This window comes from Anser anser, assembly GCF_964211835.1.
Source record: "Anser anser genome assembly, chromosome: 1".
NCBI lineage: Eukaryota > Metazoa > Chordata > Aves > Anseriformes > Anatidae > Anser > Anser anser.
Genome location: NC_139720.1, coordinates 104,645,633 through 104,669,076, shown reverse-complemented (window position 1 = coordinate 104,669,076; position 23,444 = coordinate 104,645,633). Strand labels below are relative to the sequence as shown.

Sequence of the window (23,444 nt, the reverse complement as noted above, 5' to 3'; positions counted from 1 at the left end):
TTATATGTCACTTATTTATTTTATTCTAGATTATCATTCATTAATGGTACAATTAGCTAACGACTATGTAATTCAGGAAAAAGTTTGCGATCTAGGAAATCGAGACCCTCTTTCAATTCTCTTCTTGGATATAAAATTTCTGTGACTGGGCAAGGTCTGGGACGTCATCAAAGATGTTTTGGTTTTTCAGTTCTGCTTTATGTTGTCCCTGAAGGTATCTTAGCAACCTTCTCTAAATTCCTTTCTAAAATTTTCCATGGTTTTAATTTCAACAGCAGTTACGTTCTTAAACACATTTGGCAACATGGTTCTTTCTCTTCTTATCTTGCAAAATGACCACGTGTTTCTGTATTTCACAGGAGTATTGTGAAGATCAACATATTAAAGTCTGTGAGGATTATAGCAGGAAGGGCTGTGCAGGCACTTCAAACAGATGTGAAGTCCATGATCTGTGCATTCACATCAACATCAACACACACATGCAGTTAATTCATGACTGCTTATTATTTGATATTGGATGTTTCTTATCTTTTAATGTTTTTGTTGCTGAACCTGGGATAGAGACAATACCAATGTAATTCAACTGTCACCTTGTCATGATTCCCTAGTCCGAGGAACATTTAGAGATGATCCATAACTATGCTCATCCAAACAGTTTGATGAAGATTTCTGGATGATTCAACATATATGTATGGATCAGGAAAGACTCACAAATGATCTCTATCTGAGAAATGGCTTAAATGTTTTAAATGATCTTATTTAGCTTGATCTGCTTTTGACTGCAACAGTAGGAATAACTAATATAAAATACAATATGAAGGTAACTAAATTATGATTGAATTTTATTTCAGCAGTTGTGTTCCTGCTCCTCCCATTGTTTGATTTGCTATCACATATATCATAGGTTTAATTCAAATGCCAGAGCCTGTAACTGCTGTTTCAGAAGTGCTATACATCCTATTCAGGACCAGAGCATGCTCGCTGTATATATCCTATAAATCATTTAGGGAACTGCACTGCACATACTACCAGTGTATCCTATCATTTGCTTACATACAGACTGTGTTCCTACACAGCTCTTTTTTATTATTATTTTTTATAAAATTTACTGTGAATTGTTGGCACCTTCCTAGAGTTTGGTTTTATTACTGCGTAGTAAGGCCTTTTCACATTTTTGTTTTTCCTGGTATGAAAAGCTCTGCCATCTCCAGGAACCTTAGGCTGGAGGCAAGTACAACGAGGTAACACCTGCCATCTCCCTGCAGGTCTCCAGCACCAGCGTGCAAAGTATCTCAGCACCTTGATCCTGCTGCCTGTTAGATTATACATGCAAACTGTGATTCTAATGACATCTGTGTGTAATAAATGGACCTGGGGAATGCCAATGGTTGATTATCTCAAGGAGGTATCAAAAGGAACCATCAAAATATGCTGGATCTTGAACTATTTGGAATTTTAGTATCTTTTTTTGCCTTTGTCATTAGACTAAGGAGTTTAATCTGGTATTCCTAGCCCTGCCCAGAAGAACTAGCCTCTGAATGAAATCATTCTCTATTTTACTGCCATTCAGTAAAAACAAGCACTAGCGTCCTGGAAGGGCTGGCTGGGCATCCTTGACCTCAGCAGATGTTTGCAGTTTTGCTTTGGGCACTGGATCCACATCTGTCACTTTCAGCCCGGCCTTGGCGACTGTGAACCTGCTCATGTGCAGAGCTTCCTCGTAGACTGGAGGGGTGTCTGACGCCGAGAGGGGTGATGTTCCCTGCACAGAGTTATGGGAGTGTGCCACTGCTAGTATTCTCCTGGCAGCAGGTCCAAACACCGAATGGAGAGCTGGAAGGGAGGACACAAAAGCCATTTGCCTCATTCTGAAAGCACCATACGATTAGAGCACAGTGCACAGGTTTTCTGTCCCCATGGCCTGAATATTTTCCTTTTCCTACCCTTTCATCCTGGGGAGGAATGAAGCCCCCTAAGCAATATCCCATAATTGTTCCTTCATCAAATGGCTCCAAGACACCTGTAGCTGCCCTTAGTTCACCCAAACACATCTTACAACCAATTCACCATCTGACCATATTTGCTACATGAGGCTTGGTGAGCACCTTAATTTATAGTATTTACAGATGCCACTTTCCCAGCATCCTGCCTGGGATTTCCCTCTGTCAGCCCATTGGAGGACCTTGAGATGCCCCAACCTGGGCTTTTTACAGTACATCCCTTCACAGCTGAGTGTGCTGAGGTCCCCAGCCTCTGTCAAAGCCAACTCACAGGTAATGGTGTTCTGGAGGGTGCTGTCATGATCAAAAGCAATGACGGTGACCTCGTAGGGCTGAGGACCTGATTCATCCCCTCCTTGATGGCAATGAAAACAGCATCTCATGCAGACAGAAACCAGGCCACACAGAAGAAGCAGTCCACCAATCACAACCACCAGCCTGGAAGGGGAGAGAAAACAGAATTTGAGCAGAAAAATCTTGTTTAGAGAGGGCATATTAAGATCTCTCCCTGCTTAAAGCAGGGCTAATATCAAAGCTAGACACAATTATCTGGGGCTTTGTCCAGCAGAGTTTGGACAGTCTGTGGAGATGGAGATCCCATCCTTTCAGGCACCCATTCCAGTGCAGCATCACCCTTAGGGTAAACATTTTTTATTCTATCTGATCTTCTGCCTAATCTTCTGTCTGATCAGAACTTCCCTGGATGCAGCTTGGCCCATGGTCTGGGATCTTTAGGCTGTGCAACTTTGAGAAAACCCTGGCTCTGTCTTCTCTTCAGATACACTTTAGCTTGTAGAAAACTGCAGTTAGGTCCCTTTCCCCCCTGCCTCTTAGCCTCCTCCAGTCTGAACAGACCTAGTCCTTTCAGCCCCTCCTCACACATCATGTCCTCTGATTATTTTGTTGGCTTTCCAGGAGCCTTGCTCCAGTTTATCAACACTTCTTTTGTACTGGGGGACCAAAATTGGACTAAATATTCCAGAAGTGTCCTCATGAGTGACAAGTGGAGAGGAAAAATTATACCTCTCAATCTGCTGGCTACAATCTTACTAATGCAGCCCAACAACTGCCACACTTTTTAATCCCATCCTTAATTACTAAGGAAATGGACTGAAATTAGTAAAAAAAAAAAATGAGCCTTTTAAAAGGCATACAGTGACAGGAAGGCTTTATTAATATTGCACTTGCAAGTATACATGGAATAAAAAAGGAGGCCTGTGGTTGTAAGTCAATGTTTGCCAAAGACAATGCAGTGTCTAGGGGTTGGTTTGCTACTACTGCAGAACATTAGAAGGTGTAAAGGGAATGTGGGGGGTAGGATCACCCTTGAGTGAGTTACAAGACCACATTTAATCCCACTATTTGCTACTGGAATTGTCCAGTGATACAGATCTTTAAAGTAATCATATGTCATCTTACCAGATATACCACAGACGGACCCACTCCGTACCTGAACAGCTGAGAAGAGGTACAAGAAATAGTTAGACATAGAACAACAAATAAATGGAAAGATCCCCACTGTATCCTCTTCCAGCTTCCCTCACACCCCTGAGTTACACTCCAGCTTGTAAATGACACAAAATATGAGAAAAACACAGTATTTCACATAGGAGGCAGTTGTCCAACCTCATCAATCTTGTCAGGTGAGTTTCCCTTCTGTTTGGCTTTATCTCTTTATTGTTCCCCTGATAATTGTGCCTGACCAATTTGGTTTGCAAACCTTAGGAACTGCATCATGTTATAATTTCTGAACTTCCTTGCTTTTTTTCACAGTTCAGTCTGACCAATGTTATTATGTTTCACTTTTTTTTTTTCTTTTTTTTTTTCTGACTTTCTCGTTGATTTTTTTCTGTCCCTGTGGGTACATTTTGGATACTGTGTTGTATGTTCCTTTAGTTTCAGTCAGTAGACCTGCCTGTGCATTTTTAAAGATATTTATTTAGTAAAATCAGAATCCTCGTAGGACATTTTTCACATTTGTTTTAGAATGGAACAGAACGGAATGGAACGGAACAGAATGGAACGGAACGGAAAGGAACAGAACAGAACAGAACAGAACAGAACAGAACAGAATAGAATAGAATTCAATGCAATAGTTCAGTTGGAAGGCATCTTCAAAGGTCATCGTGTCTAACTGCCCGACCTCTTGAGGGCTAAACAAAAGTTAAAGCATATTAATAAGGTCATTATCCAAATGCTTCTTGAACACTGACTGTCACGGGACATCAACCAGCTCTCTAGGAAGTATGCTTCAGTATTTGACCACCATCATGGTAACGAAAATTTTCCAGATATCCAGCCTGAACCCCCCCTGGCGTAGCTTTGTGCCATTCCTGTGTGCCCTTCATTTGCCTTATTTTCTATTATTCTTACAAATAACACCACCATTCAGCAAATAAATATATTTTAAAAAAAAGTTTTTAAGGAAAGGTTAATTACAAATTCATAATCTCAGCTAATCAAAATTACACCAGAACACTATTAATCATTACAGTTATCCAAATAGGGAGCAGAAACAGTACTGCATGATGAATATGTTGAATAGGTAGCAATCAATGCACTTAACCTTGAAAGCAATGGGTATTTTATGTAAGTTTTCAGTAGTCAAAATGAAAGTAAGCTTTTATGGAAAATGTCTGTCACCATGTTATAACACTGATGTCCACTACTAACTTTGACCTTCACAGTTTTCTTAAAAGAGTGCAAGATCTCCAAATACTCACAATTCAGCATTGAGACACCCTTCCTCACCCCTCACTTGGGGGAACTAGAAGGAGAAAAACAAATAAGATATGCAACATTTATCTCTGTCACCTAGACAGCTACCAGTCTGAATTTCCTATGGAAAGGTCTTGCTGTTATCTTCAACAATTTCCCTGTATATTCTGCTGTAGATTTAAAGTTACTGTGATGGCAACTTCACCATTTCACATTCTTAACTTCACATAGTCAATAAAATCCTATTTAACATTGTTTCTAGCGCAGACTCCAACTTCCCTTTGCACTCACCACAAGTTTCCCTTTTCCCTTATCTGTAGCTATGCCATACTACAGATGTAAATCATTCTCCATGCTCAAATATTGGGAGTGTATATATATGGGGATTACATATTACACTCACATCGATTTGAATTCGTCTCTTTCTCTCCAGCACTCCTACCCTTCTCATTCTTCTGCCTTGGGTACCCTGACCTCTGGGTTATCATCCCTGGAATAACAGCAAATATTCTTCTCTTCTGCATTTGATATGCCCAATTCTTTCTAGTATAACAGAAATTCCTGTTATTATCAATTGCTAACAGCCGTCCAGCTTTCCAAGGTAACTCCACAAATAAGTAGAGACCACGTGAAAAGGAACTTGATGTGACTTACCCATAAGAAACACCCTAAAACAAAGCAGATCATGACAAGGCTATGCATCCTGAAGGGGTGGTTCTGTGGCCTCTTGCTGTCTCAAGCTACTCGATGACTTTCCTTCTTGTTAGATTCTGTTCATCCTCACCCATTCACTGATTAGAATAAAGAGCACATTCCTTGTATGTTGAATCCAGTCTCTTCCCACTCTACCTCTTTTAATCTGCCTCTGGATTTGTCCTTTGTCTCTGCCCTTCAGGTTTTTGTTTTTACTCTTTTGTTCTCTGTCACTGACAACTCCTGTTTGGTTCTGCCTGTCACCTTTCGTTATTTTCTTGATGTGCTTCTTCCTCTCTTTTGAAGAGTTCTCTGAAACCTTCCAGTCAGATCAGGAGAAAAGCGGTACTTATGAGTTCTTACTTTAGATGTTGAACTAGTTCGATGAAGGGCATCAAGAGATCTCTGCAGATCTGAACGTTCCCTTCTGTTAGCAGAAAGGGTCTGAGTTTGTTCATTACAAATTATTCTTCTCCCCGCCCCTACCCTGAGGGGAGTGGGTTGAAGGTCATGTTATTGACCTATTTAAATGTGTATCAGATTCTTCTCCCTCCTCCAGTACTTTTTCTGCCCCTTACCTCTGCAGATTCAGTCTATTGACTTTATCCATGTGATCAATGTCTAGAGTGTGTTACAACTGGGAAGTTCCTGCTAGATGAAAGAGCTTGCAATATAATAAATAATTGTGCGCATATGTGTATGTGCATATACTATGCCTCCTGGATCTCCCACTTTAAGGCTCTGCCATCATGCCTGTTACCTGGTAGTCTCCTGCTGTGTCAGTCCTGCAACTACCGGTCTGCTTACTTCTCTCTCACAGGTCCCAGTCTTGAAAGTCCTGCATGGCCAGCCAAATCTCCCCAAATACTTTGCATCATAAGGGATACATGTTGATTCTCCTATCTGGATACAATAAGTCCTACTATTAGTTAAATTAGAAGGTTCCATTCAACAACCGGTTAATTTTCTTTATTTTGTAGAGCTGCCTTGGATTTCTGTTTCTGCTTATGACTACTCAGAATATCATTACTTGCATAAAATCGTGTTCATGTTCTCTTTCTCTTTGAACAGCTAAAACAGGAAAAATGTGTTACTATTTGTGTTTGGGAACCACCTGGGACTGGTGTATAAGTGTATGTTAAGGGCAGGATAGCAACTAGAGAGACTTGTTGCTCCATGTTGCAATCACGTTAAGCTGGTGAATCATTAGCCTTGGTGATGCATTTTAGAGTTGCAGAGCAGAACCAATTAATTCATGAACATAATGTATTCTTACAAGGCACGCTAAAAAACATTTACCATTCTCTAATTATAAAAGTGGTGCAGTGTAAACATTCCTTAGCATGATTCTCTCTCTCTTTCTCTCTCTCATTGCTTTTGTTTCTAAATTAGTCTGCTACTGGAAGAATGTTTCTGCATCCTGGTGGACAAATAAGAAATATAGAAACACGAGCTAATGGCTTTCTTTTTATGTGGGAAGTGGACAATATTCTTTTTTCTCTTTCGCCTTAAATTCTTTTGTGTATTATAAGAATTTTATTGGAAGATCTCTGCCAATGACAAGGGTGGTGGAACTAGATGATCCTTAAAGTCCTATCCAACTCAAACCATTCTACTATTCTATGGATCTATGGAAGTTAGAAGAAAAGACACAAAAGAACTGTAAAATAGCTTTTCTTGTATGTGCAACTTTAAAAACTGTTAGAATAAAATGTGGAAAAGAAGAGCAAATTATCAATGTTTTTCAGGGGATTTTTGCTCATAATTCAATAGATTACCAGTTGATTTTTAGCTGAAATTCAGTCTCATAAGAATTTCAAATTCTAGAAGGACCAAACTGAAGAAATATCAGATAGAGTGGTTAAAAAAAATCTAATGAAAAAGCATCAGTGCAACGTGAAGATGTGACCCCTCCAAAAGCATACCATAACTCACTCTTGCTGAATTTCATTGATCATTCTTTTTCTATTTATGTGGCATTGCCATCAATACTGTGTTTCTAATAACCCGTCTGTGGCTGTCATCCAACAATGATTTCAATTTCTCCAGTTTCCCTTGATATTTTGCCTCAGTTATCTCTATATTTTATTTGTCTTTGCTTTATTTTATTATTTTATTTTATTATTGAAGTAAAAGTTGTCTTTCATATTTTCCCTTGGCACCTTTCAAAAGGTTCTAAAAATGTGATCAGACTTACAGAATTGTTAAAACAAACAAAAATGTCCTATCACTGACTTTTCATTGTTCTTTGACATAGTTTAAAATCTAATAGTCCATGCAACAGTAAACTATGTGATTTCCACATCTTTCCTTGGATTCTAGAGAAAGCAGATCTGAGCATGGGCACAAGATACTCTTGTCCTGTCTAGCTATCCTGTTCTGGTTGTATCAAGGGATGGATGTCAAGCCTGTTCTTTTATTTCTTAGGTAGCATGATTTTAACTGGGAGTAAAACTTCTTAAAGCACTGAAAAAAGTGCTGCTGTACTGCTTACTCTTGGAAATCTTTCAGAAATTGCTGCTTGTTCCCTCTTATTCTTCAGATGAGTATTCCACTAAAGCCAGCTTGATTAGTCATACCCAATACTTCTCCAGGGACATTTAGAAATGTAAAATACAGAACAAATTTGGGACTCATGAGGACCCCTGGTACTATTGCTGGTGTAGCAAGACATCATGAAGGTTTTTATGTATTTTACAATGGATGATGATAATCCAAAAGGGTTCTGTCACTTGTAAAACAAAACTGGATCTTTATCAAATGAACTAGGTGCAAAGGAGCAGAACACTTCCACATTTCATGTTCCTTCCACTGATGACATAATGGTTATTGAGAGAAGGTATGACAGAAGATTCACAAGCACCATCTCACCGGGGACAGGCCAAGACACTCCTGGAAATTAACATCTATTGGCCTATCTGTGTCTTCTGCCCAGATGCTGTGGTCTAAGTTACTGTACTCATTTCTTCCACTCTAAGATAAAAGTTTGGGATTCTATGCTACTTGGTGCTCTTCCTCTGTCCCAGAGATTCACAGCTGGTGAGACCAGCAGTTCTTGAGCTGTGTGCAGCAGTGCCACTTGCAATAAAACAGAAGGTTCAGGTTTCATTCCTGCCTTTTTTTCAGCAGACATAGAAATACTGGTAAACTTGCTCAGCTTCTCCATCATACTACCAGCACTCGGTGTTCTAGAGACCATGGGGCAGACTCTCAAGCTGATGGGTGACTCCTCCTTGGATGCAGTGTCAACTCCCAGCACAGTGACTTGCTGCTGTGCTCTGTTAGTTGTTCTTGCTAAAAGGAGGGAATTGTGATGTGTCACATGTGACTGTGCCTAGGTTGCTTCTAGGCCTGAGCTAGTATAGGAGCACAGCATCATACCCTGGCATGTGAATTTTCTACCTAGACTCTCCATTAGCTGATTTCTTCAGCTCACTCCCTTTTACAGTGCAGACATAACTGGAAGGACAGCTGGAAGGACAAACTTTTTCATGTCCCAGGAATGGGCAATGGTTTTAACAAACCTCTGTGCTACCCCATCAGGACAACTGAGATGTGCTCATAGACAATAAGCAAAGGAATAGTTCCCACTTAATTTTACCTCCATTCCTCCTCATAGCAAGTAAGACTGGGGAGCAATTTTGGCTAAATTTTCTGAATATTAATCACGGAGAATAAAGCCAGGAAACAAATATTCCTGATGCTGAAAAACTTCAAGGAATAGTTTAGACATAATCCAAAATTAACATCAGTTCCTCTTCAACTCTTGTCTTCCTTCTTTTTCTTTCTACAGAAAGGATGCAGTTCCCAACCTGGGTAACTATGCATTTGTTCCATGAATTGAAAACTGGAGATTTCCACGCCCCATTGCAATCTGCATACACAGGAGAGTTAAATACTATTCCGGGACTCCATTTTAGAAGCTTCTGCTGCATGTAAATAACCCTGGCACCTCTGTGTCATGAAGTCCTTGAGAATGAGCCAAAAAAACCCTTCTGACTGCTATATGAATCACTCTCTCAACTCCCAGTGACACTGAGCGTATATCTGATCCCAGCCAGAACCTAAGCTCTGTTTCTTCTATGGAATCAACCCAAACTTTGATTTCTCCTGTAACCTTCAGAAATGACTGAAGAAGTGACATACGCAGACCTGAAGTTCGTGACATTGGAAAAATTACAAACCAAGGACATCCAGACTGCCAGAGCAAAAGGTAGTGTTGATGTTGGGGACAGTTCTCCACAGGGCAAACTTTCACCTTGGATAATATTTTCATGTGGCACTCAGAGTAGATTGCCACCTACGTGTTTCAGCTCAGTTTCTGGGAGACCTTTGGACTCAAATCTTCAAAGAAATTGAAGGGACAGAAAAAGAGCAGGATGTTAAAAAGAATGGAAGTCTGGAGAAAGGGGAAGAAGTGCTTAAATTTGAGAGACTTAATTAAAGTTGTGGGATGCAGTTAAGGAAAAAAAGGCATGTTCAGGCTAGATATCAAGTGTCAGGTCCTGGAAGTTAGTGAAGTAATCTGTCTAAGGAACCCTGTGAAAGTCTTTCAACTTTAATCATTTAAATATGAGTAACTGAAATAAATGCTAAGAAAAGCAGGTTATATCTCAGGGGGAGGAATGGATGGACAAATACATTTTTGTACTTAAAAATCATAAAAAATATGCTATATAGCTTCACAGAGGACACAGAGGAAGGTGGGAATGTGGCTGATCCCAAATCTGTATTCTGTACTCTACACGTTAGTGTTTTAAAATTGCTCTGTATGAAAGATATGAGAAAAACAAAGACATTTTATGTTCCAGCCTGAATAATCAAATGAATTTATTAGGCTAGCAGATTAAAGAGCTCTTTCTGAAAGAAATTTTCCCTTATTAGCTAGTCTGTGATTATTTCATACTCATTTTTCAAGGGTTCTTTGTATTTTATATTTGGAGGTTGAAGCTGAATTCCTAGTAGTCTAGTAGGGTTAATCCCAACTGTTAGGTTAGAGGGTTAGGGAACACAGGAGATAAAAGACAGAAGTATCAGAGGCAGGTATCCCAGTTATTTCTGTTGGTGACTTCAACATAATTTAAGTATTCTCACTGAAGTGTTGTATTGGAGTCTACCAAAAGAAGACAAAAGTCATGAATCACAAGATTCATTCCCAGTTTGGCAGGTTAGGCACCCAAAAGTCAAAATACACCAATACCTCGCAGCATATGAAAATGTTGACCATGTTTTGAGCCCTAATGTTTCCTTGATGGTCTTTTCACACATGTGAAAGTCTATGCTGTTTAGCTTTATTTGTTCAATTTGTATTCTCTTAATACTTCGTGGCTAAGCTAATCTCTATGGCCTACTCACTTCTTAGCCCCAAATTCCTGAGGAGAACTGGTCATGGCCAAATGGCAGGACATTTTTTTTAGTGTAATACCACTTACTGGTATACTGGAATCTCAGCAATTTACTGGGCAGAGTACTGGTCATGTTGTCTTGTGCAATGTAGGATCTGGAGACATAAAGATGAGAGGTGCCAGTGTCCAGTTTTGGGATCCTCAGTACAAAAGTCATGGACATGCTGGAGATAGTCCGAAGAAGGGCTATGAAAAGGATTAAGGGAATGAAGTGTATTATATATGAGGAAAGGCTGAGAAGGCTGGGACTCTTCAGCCTGGAGAAGACAATGCTCGGGGTGGTGGTGTGTATTTGTGTGGTTCTCTTCAATGTATTTAAATACCTGGAAAGAAGCTGTAAACAGGACAGAGCCAGGCTCTTTTCAGTGGTGCCTACTGCCAAGACAAGAGGCAATGGGTACATACTGGAACACAGGAAGTTTCTTCTCAACATTAGGAGACATTTTACTGTGAGGGTGCCTAAGCACTGGCACAGGTTGCCCAGAGAGGTTGTGGAGACTTCTCCTGTGGAGGTATTCAAATGCCATTTGGTCATGGTCCTGGGTCACCTGCTTTAGGTGTTCCTGCTTGAGCAGAGGGGGATGAACCAGACGACCTCTAGAGGTCCCTGCCAGCCTCAGACATTTATTGATTCTGTGCCTGTTCTTGATGCTTTCCTTCTTTTTTTGTATCTCAGATTCTCGCAGTCGATCTTCCTGTTGGCAACTGGCTACAATGGTGCTTGGGGTTGTCTGCCTAAGTTCAGTGGCAGCTACAGGAGTCTTGGCAGCCAAGTGTAAGTATGGTCACAGAAGGGGTGGTCAGAGCTGTATGAACAACTAGAAGCAATTTAAGGAAAATGATTAGCCTAAAGAATTAATGGAGAAAAAAAATGATCCCTTTCTGGAAGAATTTACCCACCCAGGAGACTCCACAGACATCAAAATCATGATGTAGTATGTGTCAGGATGTAGATATGTAGTACACACAAAGTGTAGGTAGATCAAGTATATTTGGTTTTAGGGAGAAATATGCGTCTTTGGTAAGTTTATTTGGGTGACATTGAGCTCTTTGCCTTTAATATTAATGGAACAAATTCATTCTTGTTTCACTGTCATTCAAGTCATCCTGGTCTGCCATGCTGTGCGTGAAAGGGATGAAAACTTCACCCTGCAAAAGGCAATTATGGAAAACCTCAGCCAGCAGTTGGAGCACCTCCAGGCTCAGAATTTGAACTTGTCAGAAACTGTAAAGCAACTTGCCACCTCCAGAGGTACATACTGGTGGGAAGAAGGTGATTCCACCTCATGGTAACCACAAATATGATTGTTTTCTATCAAAAATATTGAAAGGAAAATTCAAAATCTCTAAAATTGCTCTGAATTATTTCTTTGGAAAATTAATTTCTGGTGAATCAATGAAAAGACTGCATTTCCATTTCTTAAGTATCAGTCTCTTTGAAGTATGCTTATTGAATTTTTGTAATGGAGCGTTTTTAAATCCTAAAGCAAATAAACATTTTAATTCAGAAAGTATTGATGATGAGACTTCATGATGATGATGATGATACTTCTGTTTTTTACTTCCCAATTACTTCCCAATTTTAATTCCCAATTACAATTCCCATTACTTCCCAATGATGATATTTCTGTTTTTATATTAAAAAAATGTGTTTTCAATAGGCAAATTCATTGATGCCACCATTTCCCCTTTGTTGTTGTCAGTTTCAGCGAATTATGATAAAAAAAAATGGTGGAAAATTCCTACTAGCGCTAGTTTTCTGGAATGCTTTGACTGCTCAAGACAGTTTTAGTCTGTTACATAGTAGTGGATGCAGCAGATCAAATAGTGCTGACCTCTGCCAAATAGGATTGGAATCACTGGTGTTAACAGTTTACAGACCATATCCAGAGGGTATATTTTAACTTGTGTAAAATAATGGTTTGAATCTTTAATATTGAGTGGGCTTAATATGCTAGATTATCACATAGTGGAGGGAAGAGAATCATTATAAATGAAAGGCTTGTGAAAGAGTGACAAAATTATTGTCTTTGTAAAAGTCTGCATTTGAATTTAACAGAAACCAGAAGCTACTTGTAAGAATCAAGTGCACTGTGCTGTGCTATCTGTTGCCATCCAGCATCAAGTCCCCATATTCCCAGCTGGTACTGAGTTGTTATAATATCAAATTGCCTTGTGAACTGCAAAACAATAGTCATGATCCACCCAGTAGTTTGGACCCAGTTCCCAAAGTTCTCCAAAATATTTTATCTGGCAGGTCTTTTTGCCACTTGTGATTATTTCTGTTTCCAACTAGAAAAGGGATTTTCTAGATTGTGCAAGAGTGGTGGAAAAATTGAATATTTTGAATTCTTACTGGCTTCAGTATTACCCAGGGTCCCAACAAGCAGCTAACAGAATAATATGGCAGAATGAGACAAAGTCCAGCTGTCAGAAAGGTATTTTTGGAAGAACAATGGGTGCAATATCTTTCACTTTGGCTGGCCATCACTATCTGCCATCTGCATGCTGAATCCATAGCATATATGAAATGCTGCTAGAGAAGTTCCAGTATAAGTTGCTTTGCAAAGCATATAGGAGGGAAGAGCTGACCCTTAAGTTGTTAGCAAGAAACTGAAAGTTCACATGAATAGAGATGACCCCATATGACTGAAAGTCTAGGTTCCCTCTACCTGTATGTCCACCTAGATCCATGTCTCTGTGAACATAACTCAATCGTCAAAATTTCCTCTAGTTGTGCTGTACTAGCACTCTCCTACCAGCAGTTATCCCATTGCATGGAGAAGAAAAAAGAGTAGCCCAGCACTCCATCTCATTGTGAAGCTGGAAGGCTTCAAATACAGTGCAAAAATCAGTCATTATCAGTTCTACAGTTCTGGATTTCATACACATATTTTCACAGGCTTTCTGCTCATATTCCAAAAATCTTTAGTATTTGTTTATCTGATTTTAATTTTGAAATGTTATTCTGGTCTTCTGGCAACTGTGTTTATAAAGTCTCCCCGAAGACGTGAATTTAGCTGCAGAATGAAAGAGGAGTTGCTGCTTCTCTGTGGTAGAGAGGCTGTGCACTGCTCTTGTGATCTTGCAGAAATCCACTAGACTAGAAGAGACTGCCATCGCTGACAAAGCTGATCAGGTGCTGTTTTGTTTTCAAGGATATAAATGTACTCCTTGTCCTGAGACCTGGCTGCAGTATGGGGAGAACTGTTACTACTTTTCAAAGGAATGGAAAACTTGGCAAGAAAGCAAGGCTCGGTGCTCTGCTCTGGAGTCCAGATTTCTTAAGATAGAGAGTAAGAAAGAGCTGGTAAAGATTCTTTTTTGTTGTTCTTTCCTCTTTCTAAGTACATGCACTACATCTAATGTGGTCTGAACAGTCACTCCATCTTTCTACTGGAGCAGTATGCTATGGCATGCATGTGCTGGACCAAGTTGCAAAAACTTGGTCCCCGCCTCTTTGAAGTCACTCTGCTTGTACTGTGGCTGTACTCTCTCTTATGCATCTTCACTGACTTCAGGAGAGTTCATTGAGACACACCAGCTTGGGTCTACATCTAGAGCCCCATCCCACCTCAGGTCAAATATGATTGAGCTAGTACTCGTTAGCTTTAGAAGGGTGTTAGAACGGAGTCATTATCCTATATCCTTTACCCAGCTATGTGCAGTCTGTGGTTATCTCAGTGACCATTTTAGCTGATAACTGCTAAAGGTTCTCAGCAGGTTCATTTTTCTTATCTCCAAAATAGCACTTAACTGCCAGGTGTAGGAGGCACTGCCCAGAGTCACTTGCAAAACAATGTCTATTACACACAGGTGTGAATACTTCACTTTAATTTCCTTCTTTCCTTTTCCAAATCATACGCCGTTATGAATGAAGCAGGGATGTGATTCACAGGCTTCATATTTATTTCTGTACAGGACTTCGTAATGCAATCGGCACAGTCTTACAGTTCGTATTCTTTCTGGACTGGTCTGTCTCACAATGGATCTGAGGGGCCCTGGCTATGGGAGGATGGATCAGCTTTCTCCACGGATCTGTAAGTGACTATGCAGATAGGAACAGACCAAGTCCATGCATATTTCTTGTGAATCAAAGGCAGGAGCCTTTAGCCACCACTTAGTACTCAGCTGCCCATCCCCACAGTTTGTCATCAGATTGCTCATCACTTGTTTATTCATCCAGACAAGCCTCCATAAAAGAGTTTATATGCTAGTGTGGGTCAAATAGGTAGCAGCCATCATGAATTATTATATTAGTCTGTGGAATTTTTCATGGGATGGTGAAAATCTTTGTTATTTTTTTCACAGGTTTCAGATCCAAGAAGTCAGCTCAAGTCCTTTCCTAGAGTGTGTGTGGCTTCAAGGTTCAAACATAGGCACTGCACAGTGTGGTGAATACAAATTTTGCATTTGTGAGAAAATGGTGGATCCTGCAGTGATTGAACAAGTGAACTACTTAGACAGGCAGTAGTGTGCAGAGCATTGCAGAAAGCCCCATCCTGCGATATGCTGTTGCAGGGACAAGTTCTGACCCTGGGTTTGCAATAAAGATAAAGAGTCTGAGCTCAGGTTAGCATAATGTCAGGGATACTATAAACTTGTCCTCTGGTGATGCACATCAGCCAGGCTCCTTGTGCGTTTTTTTTTTTCCCCAGCAACTTAATTCCCTCTTTTTTCTTTCAGGCCTTGTGTTCTTGTGTAACCAGTTCTATCCACTTCTTATATATTCCATTCTAAGTGAAGCAAAATTAAGTACGATTCCAGAACTCAATTTTATAGATTCATTCATATCACCCACAATCTGTAATCAATGTACATTAGCTAGGACAGCACATACATGTTTTCAAAATGCATCCATTGGGTAATCACACATGACTGACACAAATGCCCATTTTACAATAAACTGCCAAATATTTGATTTAATTTCAGTCCCTACCAGCTGGCAACTGGGTGGTACAAAGAAATCTGAGACTGTATTAAAAGACAAATAAAAATACTACTAGTTCTATTGGTTAGAGAGTAAAGTTTTGAAATGAGATTGCATCCCCTATAGGCTCATAAACCAGAAAGCAAATACAGAATACATCTTTATTGAGGAAAGTCACCAATTTTTAATGCCAAGGGTGCCAGTCCAACTGCTAGTGGATTCTGCTTCATCAGGTATTAGGGAAGAAGGCACATTCCTCCAAGACATCTGTGTTAATAATTATCTGTCTCACATCTGATCCAGTTCTTTGATATCCCAAATCCATTTTCTATCCTGTTCTAGAATTTCACAACTGAAATAAATATTGCTACAACTGACCTTTTCTGTAGTGTCTTCTTGGTATGTCACTGCACACAGTAGGCTGAATAACCACCAAAACAGGGCCTTTATAATGATGCAGCAGAGATGTTTGAAGTCCCACAGGAACAGACAAGTTTATGTTTTGGGACTTCTGTTCCTGTGTGTATTTTGTTCTAGTTTGAGCCATTTGATGAAAATTGGACTATAAGTTCCTAGATATGGCGGTATCTCAGCAGGCTTATAATTATGATTATTTCAGACTTGAAGCTGTGCATCGGAACTCTGCAGTAAGAACAGCCAACAAGTGTGCTTCATCCCTCACTAGATATGGCAATGATCTTAGTTATCTTAATTATGGGTATGAAGAAGTAATTCAGAGGAGCCAGGACAACAGAGTGTCTTGTGTCACAGTTATCTCATAGTCTGGAAATGCTGCTTATTCTAAGTCTAAGCACGGGGCCTCAGCAGCAGTGGAGATGTTACCTGGGATCCCAGCACTTACCTGTCTACAGGGGATGCAGGTAAGATGTGAAGGATGGAAGGAGTAATCCATACTGGACTGTTGTACTAGGACATGCTGCGAGGCCCCATGTTACAGCCCTTGACTATACAAGAGTCTCCTAAGGATCACAACACGAGGAAGCAGGAGAGCCCTCACTGAGGGGGCTGGTATGAGGAGAAAACTGGAAAAGCGTGAAAAGTGGGTCTACATGAACCTAATGAGGTTCTACAAGTCTAAGTGCAAGGTGATGCAGCTGCTTCAGGGCTATCCCAGACATGAGTACAGAGTAGGAGAAGAATTCATTGAGAGCAGCTCTGCAGCGAAGCACTTGGGAGTTCTGGTAGACAAAAAACTCGGCATGAGCCAGCAGTGTGTACTTGCAGCCCAGAAGGCCAAATGCATCCTGGGCTGCATCAACAGAGGGGTGGCCAGCAGGTCGAGGGAGGGGATTGTCCCCCTCTGTTCTGTCTTGTGAGGCCCTACCTGGAGTACTACACCCAGGTGTGGAGCCCCCAGCACAAGAAGGATGTGGATCTGTTAGAGGGGCTTATAAAAAAGATGGAGAACAACTTTTTCATTGAGCAGACAGTGACTGGACAAGGGAGAATGGCTTTAAACTAAAAGAAGGGAGATTTAGATTAGGTGTTAGGAAGAAATTCTTCACTCAGAGGGGATGGTAAGGCACTGGAACAGGTTGCCCAGAGAAGCTGTGGATGCCCCATCCCTGGAAGTGTTCAAGGCCAGGCTGGATGGCGCCCTGGGTATCCTGATCTAGTGGGTGGTGTCCCAGCCCATAGCAGGGGGGTTGGAACTAGGTGGTCTTTAAGGTCCCTTCCAACCCAAGCTGTTCTGTGATTCTATGATATGATTCTATGAGCTGAACCAGTGAGCAAAACTGATGCGAGAGCACTGGGGAGAGGACCAGCAGGAATTCATCATCAGGCCAGGAAGGGCAGCTTGTCTGGACATAGGGTCAAAAACCAGGGAGGGGAACTCATGCAAAGACTTTCTGTCAGAGTAGTGGTTGATTGTTGGGCTCTGGCTGAGGGAGAAGTGAAAAGCACTGGTACTATGGGCTACTGCTGGCAGTTAAATTCTAAAGGAAATAAAGGGTGATGCTCAAAGAAAAGTTGTTGTTCTGTACAGTGCTCAGGAGGAGATGTCCTTTGGGTTTCCCTGTACAGGACATAAATGCTGTTCCCAGACTTCCAAGTAGCAGATTTCTGTCCTTGTGCAGAGGTCTGCCTCCAGGTTTTCTGACATACATGAAGACCTCCCAGGTCCATTTGAGGATAACAGCTACATGATGAGTCAAGCTACACAGAATAGAAGAGCTTGTGGCATCCAGTAACACAATGCTGTCTGCCCTAAGGTGTGTAGTGTACAACTTCTTACTATGTTTGAGTAACACTTAACCTTGAATTTCCTTTATATGTAGTATAAACAAGTTCTTGAATTTTGGCTTAATCCAGGAGAGAAAAAAAATGCTCTTATATGTAAGATGGAGTCACGTGAGTGCAGAAAGCATTTAAAACTGGCAAAGATCAGAAGGCAGAATCCAATCATATCTTCAAGTGGACTGAGTCATTTCAAGTCTAATACAATGCTCTTAGACAAATTTTTTTTTTACACACTGAAAAAGACAGAAGGAGAAAGATTTTTTATAGCCACCACTAGAATAGTAATTGCTGTTTGTTGTAGCCATATGGTATTAGCACAGCTAGAGCCTTTAAATTTTTTGTATCCTCGATGTTAATTTTTGATAAACAAAATCTTGAGTCTATGACTAGCCTTTTCAGCTTGATATGATGTCCATTAAAATAGGACTATAAACACTGTATGCATGCCACCTTGTCAAAAAGTATACCTTCAGCTCATAAGTCACTCTCACTGCTTCTTGGTAAATTATTTCCTTACTGTACCCAGCCTGAATACTCATCTCAATAGATCTACCAAATTAATCAACTTCATAGTACTTATGTGTTTTAAAGACAAATTTTTCTTCTCACTTTGTTTTCTTATGATAATAGAATCATAGAACAGTTTAGGTTGGAACGGATCTTAAAGGTCATCTAGTTCCAACGCTCCTGACATGGACAAGGATGCCACCCACTAGACCAAGTTGCTCAAAATCCCATCCAACGTGGCCTTGAACACTTCCAGGGATGGGGCATTCACAAGTTCTCTGGGCAACCTGTTCTAGTGCCTCACCACCATCATAGCAATGAATTTCTTCCTTATATCTGATCTATATCTACCGTCTTATGGTTTAAAGCCATTACTCCCTGTCGTATTACTACACTCCCTGACAAAGAGTCCCTCCCCAGCTTTCCTGTAGCCCACTTTAGGTATTAGGCTGCTATAAGGTCTCCCTTGGAGCCTTCTTTTCTCCAGGCTGGACAACCCCAACTTCCTCATCCTGTCTTCATAGGAGCAGTGCTCCAGCCCTCTGATCATCTTCGTGTCCCTCCTCATGGCCCCAGAGCTGAACGCAGTTCTCTAGGTGAGGTCTCATAAGAGCAGAGTAGAGGGGTCTGACAATCACCTCCCTCAACCTTCTGGCCATGCTTCTTTTGATGCATCCCAGGATATGTTTGGCTTTCTAGATTGCAAGCACAAATTGCTGGCTCAGATTGAGCTTCTCATCAACCAGCACATAAGTCCTCCTCAGAGCTGCTCTTGATCCATTCTCTGCCCAGCCTGCATTTGTGCTTGGGATTGCCCCAGGATGCAGGACTTTGCACTTGACCTTGCCAAACCTCATAATGTTCATACAGGCCCACTTCTCAAGCCTGTCAAGGTCCCTCTGGATGGCATCCCTTCCCTCCAGCGTGTCAACCGCACCACATAGCTTGGTGTCATATTGCTTTCAGTTGCTCATAGGTGTTTTTCTTCATAGTGCTTATTTGTTTTAAAGACAAATTATTCTGATGACTTTGTTTTCTTATTTTTATTTTGGTTGCATTGTATTGACATGTAGCTGCACAAGTGTCTTATTTCTTGGCAAACCTCAGAGATGCAACCTAGAATAAGGTGTCACAGTTTTACTTATTAATGAATTTTCTTCTCTCCGTTGTCCTCCTCTTTACCCTTGCTGACAGACAAACAGTAAACCATTTGGATCATAAAAACATAAAGAAATCCAAGTGGGGAAATATATTCTTGCAGCAAGATTCCAGTTCTCACATTATCAGAGATAATATGTCTCTGAATTCATGTTTATAAACAGAAGCTGTTGCCTTCAGACATCAGGACTTGCAAAATACACTGCCATTTTTCAAGTTGCACAGCCACATGGTACATGGAAAATGATTCTCAGTCAACTCTTCTAAGGAATGCTGCAAGAACAAGGAAACAAGGGTAGAAGTACACAATTAAGTGTTGACTTAATCATCTATCCAGGCCTGAAACCCACAAACTTGTAACTGACCTGTTTTTTTCATGTCTTACTGAGAGAAACAGAACTGCTTTTCATGACTTTGAGGATGAGTATTTTAGATCTATTTTCCATGCTGCGATTAGTTTGTTAAAAATGAATTACTGAATATATCACACCTTATTTCCCCTACATATTCATTATAGGGAACTTGCAAGTATTGCATGCTTATAAAATTTGGGTTTTTAAAGTAGCTTTACAAGTGTGCTAATTTTTAGACATCATGATTCCCATAAATGTTCTGAATTTGCTGCTGCAAATAGATTTTTATTCAGAGGAAAATTATCTTAAGCATCTTGCAATTGCAACCTCAGAACTTATAAATCTCTGGAATTTCCTGAGTAATATATATATATATTTTTTTTTTCTGATGATAATTTATTTTTTGTTATATAGTTAATTTCTTGCAGAACTGTATCTGAACATCTCCAATTAATTGTTAGTCACTCCATACTCAATATAATTATTCAACCAATTACCCTACAGATATTGGCATTTTCATTTACATGGCAAAAGAATTGGGTTTGTGTCTAGTCATTGTGAAGTAAACACAAAGACAATCCAAATTCTCTGCAGTCATAGCCAAACCACTAAATATATAACGATTTGTAAATATAAGGTTAACCCACAAATTACCCACTTGCTTTATCTATAAAGGTTAACAAAGTCTTGTGTCAAAGCAGAGATTTTTATAGAGGTTATTAATGCATCCCAAAAAGTATTTCTGAGAAATATATAGAGGTCTTTGTATTTCATTTGTTTAATTTATCTTTTTAACACTAAAAAATGCAAGAGCAAAATTAATTATTTTCTGCTTCCCAGTCCGCACAAAGTTAGCCATCACTAAGCAATTTTTTCAAAAAGTAGATGGGTAATGTGGCATATTACAGCTAATATGCTCTGTAACCAGCCCCTGACTGTGCAGTGGTGAGCAAAGCTTTGTCATGGATTTGAAAGAATAACATATCTTCACCATACTTGTTTGCAGTCTTGTTTAAGAAGCAGAAAGAGTCTACCACTGTTAGTATTAATCACCAGATAAAGAACAGATTATCCTTGAAATCACTGAAATGAGTACTATAGCCAGTTCAGAATTAGTGTCTAGACAGAAGAGAATGTGATAGAGACTTTTGGCTTCAGTGGTTCATCAAGTAACAAAACAAACAAACAAATAAACAAAACAGATGTCTTTTAAAATATTCACATTTAACAAGCATTTTATTGAGTAGAAGGACAAACGTGATCAGCATCTTTGACTACACTGACTGTTGGTCATAAGCTGTTGTGCAAACTAACATAGACGGTCATATCCTGTTCCGCAGTTCATTGTCCATTAGTCAGTGAGTGCAAATCAGCTTAACTGCACAAACTTCTTTTGATAGGATTGGGTGAAACTGGGATTTAATTTTAAGCTGCAGAAATAGTGCTACAAGAGAAGCAGTACACTCAGTTGTGTTGTGCTAAAAGTTGGCTGCTGTGATTCACTCAACCTTTCTTGCAGTCAAAGAAGCAACAGTTCTAGCCTAACACTTTTCAACCATATCTTAGTAAATGTGGTTTTGATTTGCCGTCACTCAGCATAAACCAGATGTCACTGTTTAAGTCACTGGCTTACAATGATAAAAAGTCAATATAAGAGTTTTATCTGGCCACAAGAAGAGAATACAAAATCCCTAATATTTGATCTTTGTATTGTTCTCACTTGTACTGATTCCTCCTAGGTAACTTCCCTTCATGAACTGCTGAATTGCAGAAGAACAAGAGAAGAATGAGTAAATACAGATGCATATTTCTTTGGGGGAAATGTGGAGTCACTGGATTGCAATCACACATCTGCCTGCTATCCTGAAAACTTACGTACCCACTCTACTCCTCACCACTCTGAAAACCCATCAGAAAATTGAGAAGAAAGAAATGTTTACTCTATCTGTAGAAAGGCCACCCTTTTGTTCTGATTTCAAACAAAGAGTTGCAAAATATTCCTTCACAGAGAAAGACCTCCTGAGTCTGATTAAGCTATCAACAAAAGAGTCAATATTTCCTCCCTATTCAGTATTTCCTGTGTTTTATTTCTCTCATTTTCTAGATTTATTGAACTTTTTCCTGCATAAACACCAAACAAACAAACTCAACCGAAATGTGGAATTGGAACACACAATTAGACCACACTGAAATGTGCAAGGTGCATAGGTGACCTTTGTGGGTAGGACCTTTCTTGGAGATGGATGCTGAAATGACCATGCTGCAATCATATTTACTGCTGTTTGTAATGTCAAATAAAGTTGAATTCTGGACACAGCACAAATTATGGTGCAAATATTTAATGGGAACAGTATACATGAAAACCAGTATTTCGTAGCAGAAAGTAAGTAGATAATTAACATCAACTTGCCTATGCTATGAAGGCAAAAATCTTATGCATTTCAAAAATCTGTATTTTGAAGTACAATGTTGCAACCCAAGGAAAGAGAGCAGTTTCTTCTGCTGTATGATTGTGTCATGAGTATCATAGAATCATAGAATCATTAAGGTTGGAAAAGACCTCCAAGATCATCTGGTCCAACCATCTCCCCTACCACCAACGTCATCACACATTCGTAGACCAAGAAGTGTCATTGCTGAATGTGGTGGTTCAAGCTGCATCCCTATGCACACTGGAGACAAATCAAATTTCTAGTAGACTGTAAGTGTCATAGAAATACATCAAAATATATTTTCAATTTTGTCTGCTCAAATCTGTTTTCCAGCATGAAGAAAAAACCTCAGTCACTTTCAAACTTAGAACAAAACCAAAGGAAGTTCCCTAATCAACGTTCCTACTCAAAAGTAGCAAGCTCTATTAAACTGATCAACCTCTTTTGAACACAGCCACATGAGTATCATACTGAGGTTTTCTGAGACTAATGTATATAAAATTTAAGCTCTTGAATCAACCATAGAGCTACAGAATCAATGGATGGTTTATGTTGGAAGGAACCTCTGGAAGCCATCTGGTCCATCCCATCTGCTCAAGCTGAGATACCTAGAGACAATTGCCCAGGATCATGTCCAGATGGCTTTTGAGTATCTTCAAAGGGCCAGACTCTGCAACCTCTATGTGCAAACAGCACCAGTGCTTAGTCACCTGCATAGTAAAGAAGGGCTTCCTGATGTTGAGAGGGAACATCCTGTGTTTCAGTTTGTGCCTGTTGCCTCTTGTCCTGGCACTAGGTACAACTGAAGAGAGTGTAGCTATGTCTTCTTTTCAGTATCTTTCCAGGTATTTATATACATTGATAAGATTCTCATAGGCCTTATATTCTCCAGGCTGAAGAGTCGCAGCTCTCTCAGCCTTTCCTCATAGGAGAGTTGCTCCAGTCCCTTCATTATCTCTGCGGCCCTCTGATGGGATGGCCCAATA

The 23,444-nt window shown here is 40.0% G+C and overlaps 2 protein-coding genes across 2 annotated transcripts; one reads left to right on the top strand and one right to left on the bottom strand.

Moving 5' to 3' along the window:
- Positions 1-6,024, bottom strand: LOC310891751 (transmembrane protein 52B-like). Its single transcript, XM_083819438.1, has 5 exons — positions 5,373-6,024; positions 4,724-4,767; positions 3,420-3,458; positions 2,272-2,438; positions 1-1,833 (listed from the first exon to the last, which is right to left on the bottom strand). The coding sequence occupies exons 1-5, from the start codon at positions 5,418-5,420 to the stop codon at positions 1,583-1,585; spliced, it is 549 nt and encodes a 182-aa protein (XP_083675564.1). The 5' UTR covers positions 5,421-6,024; the 3' UTR covers positions 1-1,582.
- On the top strand, positions 3,626-16,167 carry LOC310891740 (C-type lectin domain family 1 member A-like). Its single transcript, XM_083819437.1, has 7 exons — positions 3,626-3,643; positions 9,205-9,624; positions 11,493-11,591; positions 11,919-12,068; positions 13,975-14,126; positions 14,738-14,856; positions 15,128-16,167. The coding sequence occupies exons 2-7, from the start codon at positions 9,537-9,539 to the stop codon at positions 15,288-15,290; spliced, it is 771 nt and encodes a 256-aa protein (XP_083675563.1). The 5' UTR covers positions 3,626-3,643; positions 9,205-9,536; the 3' UTR covers positions 15,291-16,167.
- Positions 16,168-23,444: the final 7,277 nt, after the last annotated feature.